We start from the raw sequence: 17,076 nt of genomic DNA, 5'->3' as shown, positions 1-17,076 counted from the left end.
ATTAGTGATAAGTTAATCTATAAAATTAATTGAGAATGGAATGCCCTGAGTTAGGTACAAAGGTGGCACTAAGTCACTTACATTGAAAATAAATTCACTCATTATTTAAGGTTAATTATCTGGTAAATATTTTGATACGGATACGTTATGTTCAACGATTATCTCTGGTCAATACTGACGTTAACGTGACTATCGTTAAATTATATCTATATTATTCGTTGTTCAACCCATGGTAACTTATACTTTCTTTAATATTTATATATTGACGGGCAATATACTAATTACAAAATTAAGATGTGGGTATTAAACAATATGATATATATAGTTCGTTCAATCCCGAAATACGTAGAGGTATACCATGGGACGGGAATAAGAGGTCAGTCAGATAACAATTATTCTATTTTAGTGACCTTAATTTATTGTAAAGTATGCTACCTTATAATTTCTTCTATTAAGAGATATAATCAAACGTTTGACTATTCCTTCTCTATAGCGTATTTCAGCTACTATTAAATTCAATATCCAAGAGATCCTTCTTAATATCTTGCTTAAAATATGTTCAACAGAGTTACTGTTGTTAAACTGCTCATCTTTTGAGCATAGAAACGGTGGACAATGTAGCTCCAATAAACCCAATGTAGGGGGAACAAATACTACATTATGCAGTATATACCATGTGTTATTCTATATACGGCAGTGCAGTACACTCTAAATTCTACTTATATTAGTTACCTTCTCCTTCAGATAGGTTAAGCTAATGTTAGTCTTTTTAGCGCTGCCACTACATTTCAACAAAATAAATAAAAGCCATCCATATTCCTGGTCCTTAAATTTAGATCTTTTTCAAGAAAATTTCCACTAACATAATTATTATATTAATTGCTGCTTGCAGGAAAAAAGATAATTATACACATTGTGACACAAAATAAGATTATTAAATTGTACAATCGTAGAAAATGATATTAATAAATAAGCTTTTCAAAAATAGCCCTGTAGGGGGCTCGAACCCCTAACCTTGTGATTAAGAGTCACACGCGCTACCGATTGCGCCAACAAGGCTTATTTTATGGAAAGTTGTGGTTGATCTTAATAAATATGATGAAACCAAAAATAATAATTTTGGTGAATAAACACTAACTGTCCCTTATTAAGATCCTAAGTTACTTATTTAGTGGACATATCATTATTTTTAAGAATTGTACTGCGGTCATATGTATGATAAAAAAACATATATGGGTCATCTCGTATTTTAAGTTTATGATAAGAGTAATAGCTTTGCCCCCGCAATATGAATTATTGTGAACAGGAAAAGAACTTATAAACTGTAACATCATAGTTAATGTAAACCAACTCGAATATGGATGAAGAGTAGTCTGAAATATTGTAAAAGTCTGAATACTAGATCCTCCAATTACGTTAGAGTGAACTCATAATTTAGTACACCTAGGCTCAAAATTCTTTTTTAGAAGTAAAGTAACCTTTAAATTATCTACATAATGTTACTTTTCCTTTTTAATCTTTAGAACTTTCTTTTCTTTTCATAGGCTACACTATGTGTAGCAGTTTAGAGTATACCATATTTTCAAATTGACAGAAATATATATTGAGGAGTGTCGATCGGGCGTTATAGTTTCCTTGGAAATCATATATTATTCAATATTTTCGTCAGTTAAGTATAAATACATAGAAATTGAAGATGAAAATATAAATCTTCTATTACAATCCATGATATGACGAATAATTAAATTTGTTCCTTCAAGTTAATTACAAGGCTCTGTTTTAGAATGAATTCCATAATCCTTTTATGTGCGAAGAAAATATCAATAATTGTGAATTCGATTGGTTATGATATATGATACATATATCATAACACCTTTTAACTCTAATTAGTCAAACAAGAAACAGGATGTTAGTTTTATTCAAATTTGGTATTGATTTGCGACAGTCCTTTAAATATTTCATCTTCCTAAGTAAGAGATTTAATGTATAGTTATCGAAGATGAGAAATGAGAAAGAAATATAAAAAAGAAGAATAAGAAGAAGAAAATTATCATATTAAAGGTTCTAACCTATACTTTAACAACCAATTCATATATCTAGAGCTCTTTTGATTGCCTAAGTAGAATATTACCAATACTAGTTTCTCAGGTAATCCTCCAAGAACAACATCTGAGGCTTATTTTCATATTGAAAAATAAATACTATCCAGGTAAAGAACCTTTAGGATTCTAGTAATAGAAGACGTATTTAACTGATTCGAAGCATACTCTAAAAGAAAAGGAACTTCTAGATATACAACCTCTATCATATATGCAATATTATACATCAAGTAACTATGATGAAACGTGAACCAACTAGATTAACATTGACAGACAATGAAATAGCTGACATGATAGCCAATTTAGAAACAAGAAAGTTCGAAGAACAAATGAAAGCCTCAAAATTATTGGAACAACGAAGAAGTAATATGCAACCCTTGGAAATAGATAGCTCTAATATTTTTGGAATACGGTCTATGGATAATTTTAATGATGATATATCGCAGGGAAATAAGGAATACCCTAAATCTATCCATTTAAACAATGAAAAAATTATCCAACATACAAGAAACATACCAAACCATATAACAGCAGATACTACGTCGTATAATAATGGTCAGTTTGCGTCAGAAGTGGATAGATTAGATATAGATCAAAATTTAGTACAGAGCCATGGTAGTGAAACTGACAACAATGGTACAAATAGATCATCACTTACAACATATCCTTCTTACTCCCAACAAAGTGGCACTGCAACAAATTACATAAGAAATATCAGTGCAAGCAGTAATGTAAGTGATAGCAGACTGGATGAAAGTGAAGATATATTTGATGATACAAATTCACCAAATCAGCCAAACCCTTTCTATATGCCAGATCATTAAAAGAAAAAGAAACATTTATACTTTGTTGGAGTTAAACATATATATCTATGTAAAAAGACTCTATAATGTAAACGTATATACTAGCATATATCAAAATATGATATCGAAACGAATGAAGGTTTTTCAATTTACGTCTTGTTGTTTTTGAATCCAATCTCTCATTAGTTTTCTTTTTTCATGAATATGCACCATATTTGGAGTGTATGAGACATCTCCTGTTGGATCACTATTAATCATATTATCTCTATCAGTGGCTTTGTTTAGTGTAATATATTTAAGATATTGACCTTGTGATAATGTTTCAATGGAATGGCCTTCTTGCCTTCTTAAAGAATAATATTCAATCTTTTCAAATGAAACAAAGACAGATATTATAAACAATAAAAGACCAGCGATTGCTTCATATTTAATATCAATAGGTAAAACTATGCTGTTTAAAATGTCATTTTGCGATAGGTGTTTTGATGTTTGATTGAATTCATAACTGGAAAATCCAGAATGTAGAATTATTATAATCGCAATGAATTGAAGTATTTTTGATATTAAAGACATGCAAATAAAGTGGACTAGGCCTTAGTTTATCTAATTATCAAATGCGTCTAGGTGTATGGTATAGATCTTGTGAACAATCCTAGGTACAAGTCATCCACTTAACTTTGATGATTCGAACTTCAACTCACTTAATGACTTCCTTTTCTGCTTGAAGTTTAGAAATTTACTGTGGGTTTGGTTCGCCTTTTAAAATGGTTCACTCAGAGAGAGGCAAAAAAAAACCCATCGCATATTAACTGCTAAATCCAGATAGAGGCAGAAGGGTAGAGTATAAAAGATAATTTGAATATACGAAGCTAATAAATAATCTTTAATTACATAGATGTTTAGTATATTCAATCAATTGAAAACAACCACATTTTATGGAAATTACAATAATGTTCCAATTGTGGATTCTTACAGTATATTAAGGTAACATTTCCAATCTCTTCAAAATGCTTTCACATTCAGCGATGCTTGCAACTAATTAATATCTAGAACATACTTAGTGTGAATATTTCTTCATAAAATATTTTTATACCCTTGTTTAATCTACAAAAGCTGGGATATGTTTTACACGTTTGTTTCAAGGTAGTTGTTTATGTGTGATAGAAAACAGTGAAATTCCCATCCATAAAGATCAACACGACTAAAAATATAATTATAGTGTAGGCAATTATCAGTATACACTTCTGCTATTGTAAAAAAACTATTTGAGAAGGAATGCTTGAAGTGTTTAATTTTTCAATATTTGTAAACTAAAAAATTGTCAAATCATGATAGAAAGGGAATAGGATGAACATCTGAAACACAAAACATCACATCTTGATGTATTGCATTTACCACCCAACAATTTCTAATTAAGTAAAAGATACCTGAGCTTCTTAAGATCTGCTCACAGTTAACGTCCAATCATTTTTTTTATTTTTGTCGTTAGCCGCCGAGGTATGTAGCACATAAACTTTATCATTTTTAAAAAACTCGAAGCTCTCTATATAATTTATAAACTAAATGTTTTACTTGGCATACAGAGGTTAAAACATCTTTCAGTGATGCCTTATACTACAATTGCAAACGGGTGAACTTCCAAATTGAGAAATTATTTGTTGAAATATTTCTTGACCCTTTGGGTAAAAGCTTGTACACCTGATAAGGTTTGGCTTGATCCTAAGAACCTTGATGATTGTGATATACTATATACAACACTGTTTTGAGGCGTACCATCCAAATTATAATAATCATCTATTGTACTTCCATATATACTATCAGTAATTTGGTTTGGTGATTCCGATCCACGATTCTGTATTTCTTCAGCACTACTCAACTCACTGAAGGATGTGATTTCAACATAATCGTCCACCGAAGCAATAATAGAAGAATTATCTCCATTTTTTATTTGTAGAGCTTCGTAATGAATTACATTGTTAACATTTCCAGTTTCATCTATAATTGTATCAATATATGGCACCGTGAACCAAATGACATCAGGAATATACAACTTAAATGAAAAATTGGTTTTACCTTGAACCTTGGGTAACTTGATAAAGTACAAAGTATCATCATCATTTACTTGTAATTGGAAATTTAAATTATCATGTTTCCAGTCATTGAACTCACCTGCTACCATTATCGGTGGTCTATCATTTTCTAAATTATGTATTCCTTTTAACTTTTCCTGAAGTACACTAATTGGAATTTGTAATAAAACGCTGTCACTCATACTAATTACAGTAATTATTATAATTATTCACAGGAATTTCTATAGGTTTAAAGCAATGGGAACGTTAGAGTGAAGTATACATTAAATTTTGTTTTTTACTCCATTGTTTTCTTTCTTTTTGAATAACTTTCCTTTTCATTTTTAAGGGTTCGAGAGAAGGCTGAACTGAAAGTAGTTCACATAGTGAGATACATTTTCAAGGAGACTTTCAATAATTTAAATTAATTAGTCGAACCTTTTATTTCCAGAAATTTCTCCAGGTCAATTCACAACGTAACAATAAATATATCTCACTTATATGTTTAGTCAATTTATTTCATATAGATAAAAATATTTATATATTTATATATAAATTTAGATTTAGAAAATGTTATTTATGTTAAATAAGATAAGGATGAGAAAAAAGAGAGGGCATAAGGTACCAGAAATAGAAAGTGCATTTAGATTTAGTAAAGATCGTCAATATGATGAGGATATAATAATGAGAATGATAGGCATTAAATGAAAAATAAGAGAAGAGAAACACATATGATATTTCAATGTCTCTGAGCTTCACGTTCTTCACGGGTAGGGTCATTCAACTTTAGGACATCAACCACTGGTCCCAATAATCTTTGGAACCCACTTTTACCTAAGAATGCGACTTTTGTTCTTTCCGTAGCGGTGACGGTAGCTTGACGTGGAAGATCGTTAATTAAAGCGACCTCACCGAAATAAGAACCCTTTGTTAAGGAGGCGACTTCACCTTTATCTTTCTTTGTAACACTACATTTACCATATTCAACCAAGTAGAAATTTTCACCGGAATCACCTTCTTTAATGATAACTTGATTAGGTTCATATATTTGAGTATCTAATGCATCTGCTAATTTAGCACGATCATATGTAGTTAAACTCTTTAGCACAGGTATACTTCTTAATAAGTCATCGTACATTAATCTCTTTTTGAACGAACTACCAAGCAGTATCTTTCTAAAAGTTAATCTATCCAACACCCATAGTATACAATCAGTTTGTGCTATGACTGTGGCTGCTCTTGGAGAATTATACATTAATGCCAATTCACCAAAACTTGAACCTGCGCCTGATGTACTAACTCTTTGTTTATTGACATAGAATTCAACTACACCTTGCTCTACAATATAGAAGTAATCACCTTCATCACCTTGTTGAATGATAACATCTCCTTTCTGAACTGCTTTCTCTTCAAGACAATTCACGACCAACCTTCTATTATCAGAATCCAATTTATTAAATAAGAAATTCTTTCCGATTGATTGTTCTAATCTTTTCAATTGGGAGTCACTCTTTTCAGAAAAATTCTCAGGGGTCCAATCATCAAAATTATCGGGATTAATAGTTTCACCACTTACAGAAGTACGTCTTTCTGCATTAAAATGGAATGGTAAAGGAGTAGCCCCATTAGAATCTGCAGTAGCAGCAGCAATAGATGTAGCAGCAGTCTTCTTATTAGCCTTGGATTCAGTGTTCTGGTGGCCATCAAATGGACCTAAAGGTGAATGGTTATTACGTTTTCTATTCATAGCATGTGGGTCTTCTACATCTTGTTGATTTAAACTACCACCCAAATTGAAAGAACCTTTAAACAAATCAGATGAAGAGTTTTCATTACTATGATCCTTTCCAAAGTTTGAAGAACCTGTATCATCATGATGTGGTACAGTATGAGGATCATTATCTGCGAATGGTGATTTGAACTTCACATTTTGGGCATGACTATCAACGGGAGTAGCATTTCTAGAGAGTTGAGAAGGAATATCTACGTTTGAGTTACTGTGACTATTTGGATTAGAGATTGCATTCCCAGCAGAGACAGAGTCATTTCTATTATTATTGGTTGGAAATAAAATGATTCCTTTTGATTTGGCTAGTTGTTCTTGATTCTTAATGAATTGTCGTTGTAATTCCAATCTTTTATTGAAATAATTTGAAGCAAATTGAAGGAAATCGGAAGGTTTTTGCAACTCGATTTCTTTTTCGAACAATGAAAGTTCGAATTGATATTCTTGTGATAGAGGCATTTGAACTAAATAATTATTAGTGGAATCCTTGTATCTTTTCTTCGAATATACTGAATCGTTAATTTCAATGTAGATATATATCTATAAATATACTGATAGTATTAAGTAATGGAAATATTGTGAGATATAACAGTTTCTATTTGTAATGAAATCCAATTATATCCAGCAAAAAAAAAAAAGAAGTTATCCCTATTTTTTCTTAATTTTCAAATTTTCAAATTGTTCCTTATTTCAAAAAAAACAAACAAACCAACGAAATAAAATAGAGTGAAATAAAAGTAAAGGATCAGTTTGTTATAATGAAAGACGAAACAATGGAGTGATTTTAAAAGTTTTAGAAGTATTCAAGTAAGCGAATTACAAATCTATAAAATAGTTTAAATAATATATTGGTATACGTAAGAAAGGGTTGATTCTTCTCATTAATTAGAGAATACTAACTAATACTATTACCATTAATTTAATACCTGTGATAGACCTGCCCGCTACACTATATTTAAAATATCACAAACATGCAGTATACACTTGATATAAATGGCTATATATATTAATTATGTGAACATGTCTCGTTGGCAATTGCTCACCCCCCCCTCATATCTCTCCCTGAAGAGATTGAAAAAGACACTTAGAAAATATTAGGTAACGTTGTACGAAGTGGCCGTACCAAGTGATATTACATTTACCGTAGTTTTAACTTGTTTTTATATATCATTTGTCACTGCTTGGTACTTGGTTACTACTACGACCAACATCCACATTAATTTAGCAAGTGTTATACAAGCCAGCAATCAACACAATTATAAAATATAATATAATCCAATATAATAGGATTAGCTTGTCCAACCATTATATTATTGCTATTACTTCTTACTGTTAGTAAAATGGCCAGACGGGAGATGTTTGCTTTGTCTCTTGAGATCGTCAACGCGTTTCCTTCTTTCTTTTATTAACATTCTCTATTCACTCTGTGTAAACCGTGAAAAATAGAAAAACTAATAGCAATGACAGCATTTTGTTATTGCCAACGTACAGCAGTTATATTTACATTACATACAGATCTCTATATATGTATATATAGGGTAATCAGAATTCTTATAGTTAAAACGTAGCCTGGAAGAATACTGTCATAAAGTATAGTGAATTATAAAATAAGAAATGGTGTTATTGCATAATATAGGCAACATACTTATATCTGTCTGTTCCACAGTATTCGCTCACAGTAGTGATCGTACCAATAATGATATTCATCATCATCATGGTCATCAGGATACGCATGATCATGTACATACTTCCACAGTGCAATTGATTAATCCAGCAATTATTACATCAATTATTCAATATATGGAAAAAAATATATTTATTTGGAATCCATTATTTAATTCATTATGTGCAGTTACATTTATTCAATTATTGCCATTCATAACAATTTGTCTATTACCTGTAAATCAATTGAATATTCATATAATGGTCTCATTTGCTTTAGGGACTCTCTTAGGAGAAATTTTTCTACATTTAATTCCTGAATCTAATCCTAGTACTGTTGGCATGGGCTTATTCATTGGTGTAATGACTTTCTTATCAATTGATAAATTAATTAGAATCTTATCAATAAATGATAAATCTGACAATACTCATTCTCATAGCCATGGTCATTCACATAGCCACAGTCATGAAATAAATGAGAAAGATGAAATCAACAATAAAAATAAAAATAAAAATAAAGATTCATCAATTTATTTATCTATTATTACTGCATTGATTCATAATGTGACAGATGGAATCACTATTGCAACGTCATTTTATAAATCGGTACCTATTGGAACAATTACAATGATTGCATTCTTATTTCATGAATTACCTCATCAATTAAGCGATTATGCAATTCTGTCGACTTCAAATGAATCGAAATTTCAATTTTTCTGTAAAAGTGTCATTTGGTCATTAGTAGGCTCATGGATTGGTACTTCATTAAGTGGGATTATTAATCAAGGGGTTTCCAACACAGTAACTCAAATCGATGACTATTTAGTACCATTTAGTGCCGGTGGATTGATTTATATCGCTGCCATCCATGTATTGCCTGAGATTCTTAACTTCCCAGAAGGTAAGACAAAATCTCAATTAATGATATTATGGTGTCAGCAAGTAGCAGCAATAATATTCGGATTTTATATAATGGCTTTAATGGCAGAATAATTTTATATACTACTACTACTAATACAATAATTCACAAGCATTTTGCATATTAATATAGATAATCCTCATCACCTCATGAATATAGTAGCAATATGTGTCTTTTTCTACTTCACTTAAGATGTTTCGCTTATTGAAGATTCGGCCGATTACGAAAGAAAAGGAGACTTCCTCCGTTGTGATATTTTTTTATTTTTGTCCCCTTTCTCGAAGTGAAAATATATATATATATATATATTGAATTATACACACATTCTAATACATTAACAGAACGCGGAAGCTACGACTTGTTTGATTGTTTTAAGTACATGCTCTTAGTTTTTATCAATCGAAACACTCCCGTCCTGATCTAGTCCAACTACCACATATATATATATATAGAAGAAACAATGAGCTCTGATGAAAAATACGATGCTGCTTTGGATTTATTACGCCGTTTGGATCCAACTAAAGTAAAGACAAATCTACAAAACTTGATCAGTTTGGAACCTTCTTTGGCCGAAGATCTATTATCTTCAATCGATCTACCACTCACGATCAAACAAGATACAAAGGCCTCCAATCGTGAATTTTTATGTTGTGATTACAATAGAGACATGGACTCTCATAGATCGCCTTGGTCAAATGATTACTACCCACAATTAAGTGCAGAGGACCTCGCAGAAAGTCCCTTTCCAAGTGAGAAGTTAAGAGAATTGGAAATCATTTGTAATGATTCCTTTGACGTTTATAGGGATTTATATTATGAAGGTGGTGTCTCTAGTGTCTACTTGTGGGATTTAGATGAGGAATCTGATTTTGCAGGCGTGATCCTTTTCAAAAAGAGTAACAGTAGTTCCAGTAGTTGGGATAGTATCCATGTGATAGAGGTTACTAACTCTGGTAATGCGGATTTTAATTATAAAGTTACTACAACCATCATCTTACAATTAGATAACCATGTAACTTCAGAATTAAAATTGTCTGGTAATTTAACAAGACAGACAGAGCGAGACATTAGAGTAGATACTAATAAGGATGATCAATTACGTATTGCTCATATTACTAACCTAGGCACTTTAATTGAAGACGTAGAATCTCAAATGAGAGATATGCTGGAAACTGTATATTTTGAAAAGACAAGAGATATCTTTCATCAAAATAAAAATAGTTTAATATCGAAGAATGAATCTGGAAAGAATGCTCAAGCTGAAATTGTTAAGGGCTTACAAAATTTGTAATCAATGATACATAAACGTTCTATATAATGATATATTTCTAAATTTTATTTTTACGTCAACATAACTATTGTTCCTTGAATAAAAGCAAAGACCCTTCAATGAGTAGATACTCCTAAATACACCCCAAATATGATAAACCGATGAATGTATGCCAGCATCGAAGTAATGCGATGAAACTATTATTTGATTACTTTCTATCTACACTAACGTTCAATTATGTTACCGTGTACAGTGATATCATGTCTGACGAACCGAATATACTTGTGCAAACAAACAAGAAAAACTTTCGGAAGGACGGTGGAACAACTCAATAACAATAATATAATCAAACTTCCAGGAAGTTAAAGTTTTACACACGTCGCCAGTGTTAAATAGGGTTTACCATTATAATCTGTCTTTCAGTCACCTAATTTTAATTCAATTGATTCTTAATTTAGAGAGTAATTTTCACGTTATTATTATAATAGTTTGTTCGATATTACATATTAGTTCCTTTGATCTAGTGGTAGTTGAACCTTGAACGGATTGTGAATAAACTTAAATACGTGTATAGATAAAAAAGTTTCAAATTTTAAAACGTTAAACTGATAATTTGAATAATTTATACATATCCATAATGAAAAGTAGAATATGGTCGGAAGCAAGAGTTTACACCAATGCAAACAAACAAAAAGATAAAGAATACTGGGATTATGAAAATACATCAATCGAATGGTCAACCAACAATAAGGATTACGAAATTGAAACAAAAGTTGGTCGTGGTAAATACTCAGAAGTATTTAGAGGTGTACAGATGAAATCTGGAAATCAAATTGTTATTAAAATGTTGAAGCCTGTGAAGAAGAAGAAGATTAAGAGAGAAATCAAGATCCTCTTAAATTTATCAAATGAAAAGAATCCCGTAACGGCTCAACCATTTAAAATTGAAAACTATTATACAAATAAAAAAGATAGCGTTATGCAATTTAAGAGAGACTTCCTGTACGACTTACCTCATAATGGACATGATAATATTATACAACTATTTGACATAATTAAAGATCCAATATCTAGAACGCCTGCATTGATTTTTGAATATATTGAAAATGTGGATTTCCGTATCTTATATCCAAAATTGACTGACTATGACATGAGATACTACATGATGGAACTTCTGAAGGCCTTAGACTACTGTCATTCCATGGGTATTATGCATAGAGATGTCAAACCACACAACGTCATGATTGATCACAAACAGAGAAAATTGAGATTAATCGATTGGGGTCTTGCTGAATTTTACCACATTAATATGGAATATAATGTTAGAGTTGCGTCTAGGTTCTTTAAAGGTCCAGAATTGTTAGTTGATTACAGAATGTATGATTACTCATTAGATATGTGGTCGTTCGGTACTATGCTTGCATCCATGATCTTCCAAAAAGAACCATTTTTTCATGGTACAAGTAACACTGATCAGTTAGTAAAGATTGTCCGTGTTCTAGGAAGCGATGATTTCGAAAAATACCTAGAAAAGTATGAAATTGAACTACCAAAAGAATTCCATGATATGGACCAATATATTAGAAGACCATGGTACAGGTTCATTAACGAATCAAATAAGCATTTGAGTGGGAATGAAGCAATCATTGACTTGATTGATAATTTACTAAGATACGACCATCAAGAGAGACTTACAGCTAGAGAAGCCTTGGGCCATGAATGGTTTGCACCTGTAAGGTAAACTGTTTTTATTTAAAATTTAATGAATTAATTCCTTCCCACCTTCAAAAATAAAATAAAGTAAAATATTATTTATCGGGTGGTGCAAGTTATCCCCCATGATGATGATGGTGATTGTACCTAAAAGATGCATTTTTCCTCCTCCTAAGTATATTATGTATATAAAATATGTAATGTAATTCTAATATACGAAACGAAGACAATAAAGAAGAAATAGTAGGCTAAATAGTGTTACATTTGAAATATGTACACATAATACAAATTACGATATGTGATGTATGATGCAGTAGTTGCAAAACTAGGTTTGAATGTAATCGTGAACAACTGAGAGTTGTCTATAATATATATATTTATATGCTTCCTACTAAAATACTATATCAAAACTTTTTAAAAAAAATTTACTGTTGATATAAATCAACAGTAAATTAATCGATTTCTCCATCAGATATAATGTCCGAATCACCTAACTGACTTGGGGTAATTGGAACTGAAGGTGACAGGTCCTTCACACTCAATTTTATTATCTTCCCATTGTCATTTACCTCATGAATATCTTCATCTATCATTAACATCTCTTGTATGATCTTTAATGCATTTTTGTCATCATCATTAACACTGCTACTAGTCTTGTGACATGTGTTAAAATGCGATTCAGTGAATTTCTTAAACTTAGATATTAGTTTTTCGTAATAGACTAATTTTTTTCTCAAAATCACATTTTCTTTGCTAATTTTGTCGTAATCAATTTGTAACTGTAATTGAGCAACTTTCTTACGTTGTCTACATTTGGAAGCGGCAATCCTATTTCTTTCCAATAATCTTGCTCTTTTCCACGCAGTAGTACCAGGGGTTGCTTCTCCTGATCTTTCATATACACCGTAGGAATTATATTTAGGGAGTTCCTGTTGCGGAGGAATCGATGAGCTTTCACTACCATCTAGATATTCCTGTTTAACCCTTGGATCAGGAAACTTTAATTCCGATTGGGGTAGAGAGTTACGATGTTCCAAATGCCCTGGAGCTGTTGACGGTATAGCATTTTCTTGAAGTTGTTGCTTTAGCTGTGGATTCACATTAGTATCCGTCCTATAATTCATCTGTTGTACATATACGGGATTCATTTGTTGATTTAATGATTTTCGTATGGAAGGTTGTAATACTGGTTGTTGTTGTTGTTGTTGTGAGAGCCTTTCCTGATATGAAGGACGCATACCTGGTTCATTTGGTGCCATGCCACCATTAACGTACGTCATACCGGTTATAGAGCCTTGCTTTTGACGAATCCCATTCGAAGGCATAACCTGTTGTGACTGTTGAGGAGGAATATGATAAGCTCCGTTTGAAGGTTGTTGTGCTGCGGCAGCTCCTTGTGAAACCATTTGTTTATTTACACTTTGGTAAGTATGATTCGGATCGTGGTATTTAGGCAAAGGTGGGGGTTGCGTGTTGTACAGATTTTCCACTGTTTCGATATCTTCCCCTAATTGGCTAATTTGGCCATTAGAGATAGAGATACGTCTCCTAGGGACCGGTTCATCGTATACTGGTAAAGAGCTTTGGAAAATAGGGGGGTTTGTCATTGGCAAGTGTGCGACATCTACACCAAACGGTTGGAAATATGGTGATAAAGTTTCTTGTATGGAGGCATCATTCATCAAATGAGGGTTATTTGCCATATTCATTAAATAGTATTGTCTGTTGTTCGCATTTGCATTTTGATAACTCATATCATTTGTTTCCATTCCGTTACCATCATTTGCATACGTTTGATTACTGGTTTGCGGGATACCATTTGGAGGTAACCTACCGTTATCAGAAAGATCATTGCTAATATTATTTTGAACAGTCCCTATGCTTCCAGAACGGCCAACTCCATTAGGCATAGTAGTTAAATTATTATTATTATCTGACATTTGATTCATTTGAAGGTTCATAGGCACTTTTGTAGTTTGTTGATTTCCATTGATAATTCCTGTTCTAGTTCTTGCAACAGGAGCAGCAGAGACAGCTGTCCCTGCGGTATTACTAGTTGGCTGTGGATATGATGCATTAGCCGTATTAATGGAGATGGGTAAACCATTAGATAGCTGTTCCTGTGACACCATGCCAATTTGGTCTGGAAGGTTCGTGTTACCGTTATCTGTGGGACTTATATTTGAAGATGATGCATTTATTATAGTTGGATTATTCTCCAACTGAGTGTTGTTACTATTACTATTATTAGAGGTGGTATCATGATTATTATTAGTAGTAGTAGTATTAATGGACTGGGTAGAATTATTATTGGTGGTAATAGTACCACCTGACATGTTATTCTGTTTAAATGTGTTTGGATCCGACAATACTGTTGAATCCACGAGGTAGTCGTTCAAATACTGCTGTTGATTATAATTCATCACTCTGACCAAATAAAAAAAGTATAATATAATATAGGAATATCAGAAATGACAAATAAAATAAAATAAAAGAAGGCAAAAGGAGGACCAGTACAAAACTATCCGTGATTCTCGTAATACTAAAAAGAAAAGATAGTCGAAGTTTCGAAGTATGGGTTTTATGACAGGTTCTATTTTACTAAGTTAGCTCCAATAAAAATTCAGGCTGAGTTAAATTTTATTGATAGTGAAAAGAAAACACTTGAATAGTAAAACTGTTTTTGAGGAGTGTGTGTTGAGATAGAATAATAGTAAATACTAGCGATTATGATGACGGCAATAGTAAATAAGGATGATGTAGTTTTTATGATTATCGTTAGTGTTATTATTACTAATAATATTTTTATGTTCTGCTTTAAAGTGGTATTTCCTTATTGCTGTGTTCTTGTCTTCCTTAATTTTTTCTAGTATTTGAAAAATGAGAAAATTCCCTTTTATTAATAATAGTCTGTGTATGAGTAAATGCAGGGACGAAAAAGCAATAGCTTAAAAGGATATAATATCAATATATAGAGAACAATATGGAATGGGATGGTATTATGAGTATTTTCAACGTAACGATAGAAAGTAATAAAATCAGTTTCGTAATGTTGATGAAATAAAATAATATGTATTATTATTATATTTCTATTTTGCGGCAAGAGTATAGAACGAGTTAACTACGACATTGAAGAATATTTAGAAATTACAAATCTTATAAATAACTGAATAAAAAGAAAAATGTAATGTCGTATTGTTGACGAAACTATTTTCAGTGTCTTAAAATTTCTGTTTTTTGGTTTCCTTCATTACACTATTATTAATAATAGTGTAATATATTGGAAAGTGGGAAGTATGACGAATATATACGCCGTTCCCACTGTAAAGAAAAAACCACACAATTTGTAAAAATCAACAAGACGGGAAGTGCAGCAATGAGCAACCCATAACAGAACAGAATACACCAATAGATAACTTTGTCTACGTTCGGGTTACAAATAGTTGTCAAAAGGTTCTAATTAGAGAACTCGTACTAAACGCATAGTATATTCAAGGCATAGTTTGTATATAATTTGTAAAGAACATGTACAGAAGAAAGTAATACGCATACTTGTCACTATATTTCAGCTGTCCTTCGAAGACCGTACTGTACGGACACTTCAAAAAAAGGTTGCAGAACAGAAAAAAATGCAAAGTTTAATATTTGCAACGAACAGAACAGAACAAGGCGACGAACGATGGGTGTCAGAATCTGTGCAAGGGAAGGGAAATGAAGAGAAGAGAAGAGAAACGTCTATAGTTATCTTATCGCTGATGCAACAAAGAGCATTCGTTTAGTCAATTAGTAAACTCAGGTTATATCTATATAAGTGTGAGACCGTTCATGCATGATGGGACGTGTAAGGTGTGTTTTGCTAGTAGTTACTGCTCTCTCTCTATATATATATATCCGTTTTTAGCTATGTACAATTACAGCAGAACCACGTCAACGGTTAGTAACTCACCTTGAAGACAACATTCTCATTATTCAAAACACGGCGATTTCTAATTTGCTTTTTAGTTTGATTGGGTTACCATATTATATTGTCTTCCTAATAACACTGGGATTCACAAGGTTAATGTATAGTATTTGTATAAATATTACTCCAGAAGGAAATTACTCTGTTACAAGTATATGGAAGAAAAGTTACGAATGCTATGTTTCAAGGATATTTTGAAGGACAGTTCGTTTCAATTATATATTTATTGCTCGTGCTGCATCTCATATATCGGTATGACCGTATATAAAGAAAGTTTACTTTATCGTTGTAAATAGCAATCCTTTGCTCTATGCAACGATGCAATTCAACGTACCAATAGTTGAAGATCTTGTTCTATTATTTCATAGCATTTTATTAACATTTGTCAAATTTTTCAAAATGTCTACTTATAGTAAGAACAGTGACTATTTTGAGGACAAGCTGTTTATTTAGTCCATTAATTAAACTGACTTTCATTAAGTAGTACTGTTATACTTAGAGGTGTGGGAACGTTTCTTGCTTCAATTCTCAACCCTTGATTCGGTCAATTCTGGTAGTCCAGATTAACTATACAGTGGAATGAGACTTATGGTATAGTGTGGTTCATCAAGATAATAATAATATATTCTAATAATATTAAATACAAAATCTGATACTCTGTTCACTAATAAACATTATATATATGAAGATGGGTTTTTTGATTGTCTAATTAAATTTTACTTCGCAGAAGAGTATTTCTTCAAATATATACCTTCATTCAAAAAAAATATTCCCATAACGAGTCGGACCGATCT

General features: G+C 31.8%; 8 protein-coding genes and 1 non-coding gene across 9 annotated transcripts; 4 read left to right on the top strand and 5 right to left on the bottom strand.

Moving 5' to 3' along the window:
- Positions 1-986: 986 nt before the first annotated feature.
- Positions 987-1,059, bottom strand: KABA2_07S03454. Its single transcript has one exon. It is a non-coding gene; the product is annotated as a tRNA-Lys (tRNA).
- A 1,276-nt stretch (positions 1,060-2,335) lies between these two features.
- Positions 2,336-2,923, top strand: KABA2_07S03432 (uncharacterized protein; the record flags this gene model as incomplete). Its single annotated transcript, XM_041551652.1, has 1 exon — positions 2,336-2,923. The coding sequence occupies one exon, from the start codon at positions 2,336-2,338 to the stop codon at positions 2,921-2,923; it is 588 nt and encodes a 195-aa protein (XP_041407586.1).
- A 123-nt stretch (positions 2,924-3,046) lies between these two features.
- EMC5 (Emc5p) lies at positions 3,047-3,475 on the bottom strand (the record flags this gene model as incomplete). The annotated part of the gene is made up of 1 exon (XM_041551651.1): positions 3,047-3,475. The coding sequence occupies one exon, from the start codon at positions 3,473-3,475 to the stop codon at positions 3,047-3,049; it is 429 nt and encodes a 142-aa protein (XP_041407585.1).
- Positions 3,476-4,553: 1,078 nt separating this feature from the next.
- On the bottom strand, positions 4,554-5,174 carry ATG45 (Atg45p; the record flags this gene model as incomplete). Its single annotated transcript, XM_041551650.1, has 1 exon — positions 4,554-5,174. The coding sequence occupies one exon, from the start codon at positions 5,172-5,174 to the stop codon at positions 4,554-4,556; it is 621 nt and encodes a 206-aa protein (XP_041407584.1).
- A 536-nt stretch (positions 5,175-5,710) lies between these two features.
- Positions 5,711-7,216, bottom strand: BCY1 (cAMP-dependent protein kinase regulatory subunit BCY1; the record flags this gene model as incomplete). Its single annotated transcript, XM_041551649.1, has 1 exon — positions 5,711-7,216. The coding sequence occupies one exon, from the start codon at positions 7,214-7,216 to the stop codon at positions 5,711-5,713; it is 1,506 nt and encodes a 501-aa protein (XP_041407583.1).
- A 1,155-nt stretch (positions 7,217-8,371) lies between these two features.
- On the top strand, positions 8,372-9,412 carry YKE4 (Zn(2+) transporter YKE4; the record flags this gene model as incomplete). The annotated part of the gene is made up of 1 exon (XM_041551648.1): positions 8,372-9,412. One exon carries the CDS (start codon positions 8,372-8,374, stop codon positions 9,410-9,412), a length of 1,041 nt encoding a protein of 346 aa, XP_041407582.1.
- A 386-nt stretch (positions 9,413-9,798) lies between these two features.
- CAP2 (F-actin-capping protein subunit beta) lies at positions 9,799-10,629 on the top strand (the record flags this gene model as incomplete). The annotated part of the gene is made up of 1 exon (XM_041551647.1): positions 9,799-10,629. The coding sequence occupies one exon, from the start codon at positions 9,799-9,801 to the stop codon at positions 10,627-10,629; it is 831 nt and encodes a 276-aa protein (XP_041407581.1).
- A 616-nt stretch (positions 10,630-11,245) lies between these two features.
- On the top strand, positions 11,246-12,349 carry CKA1 (casein kinase 2 catalytic subunit CKA1; the record flags this gene model as incomplete). Its single annotated transcript, XM_041551646.1, has 1 exon — positions 11,246-12,349. One exon carries the CDS (start codon positions 11,246-11,248, stop codon positions 12,347-12,349), a length of 1,104 nt encoding a protein of 367 aa, XP_041407580.1.
- Positions 12,350-12,773: 424 nt separating this feature from the next.
- Positions 12,774-14,744, bottom strand: CST6 (Cst6p; the record flags this gene model as incomplete). The annotated part of the gene is made up of 1 exon (XM_041551645.1): positions 12,774-14,744. The coding sequence occupies one exon, from the start codon at positions 14,742-14,744 to the stop codon at positions 12,774-12,776; it is 1,971 nt and encodes a 656-aa protein (XP_041407579.1).
- Positions 14,745-17,076: the final 2,332 nt, after the last annotated feature.

Source organism: Maudiozyma barnettii, assembly GCF_903064755.1.
Source record: "Maudiozyma barnettii strain CLIB 1767 genome assembly, contig: KABA2_07, whole genome shotgun sequence".
NCBI classification, from domain to species: domain Eukaryota; kingdom Fungi; phylum Ascomycota; class Saccharomycetes; order Saccharomycetales; family Saccharomycetaceae; genus Maudiozyma; species Maudiozyma barnettii.
This window is presented reverse-complemented; position numbering and strand designations above follow the sequence as displayed.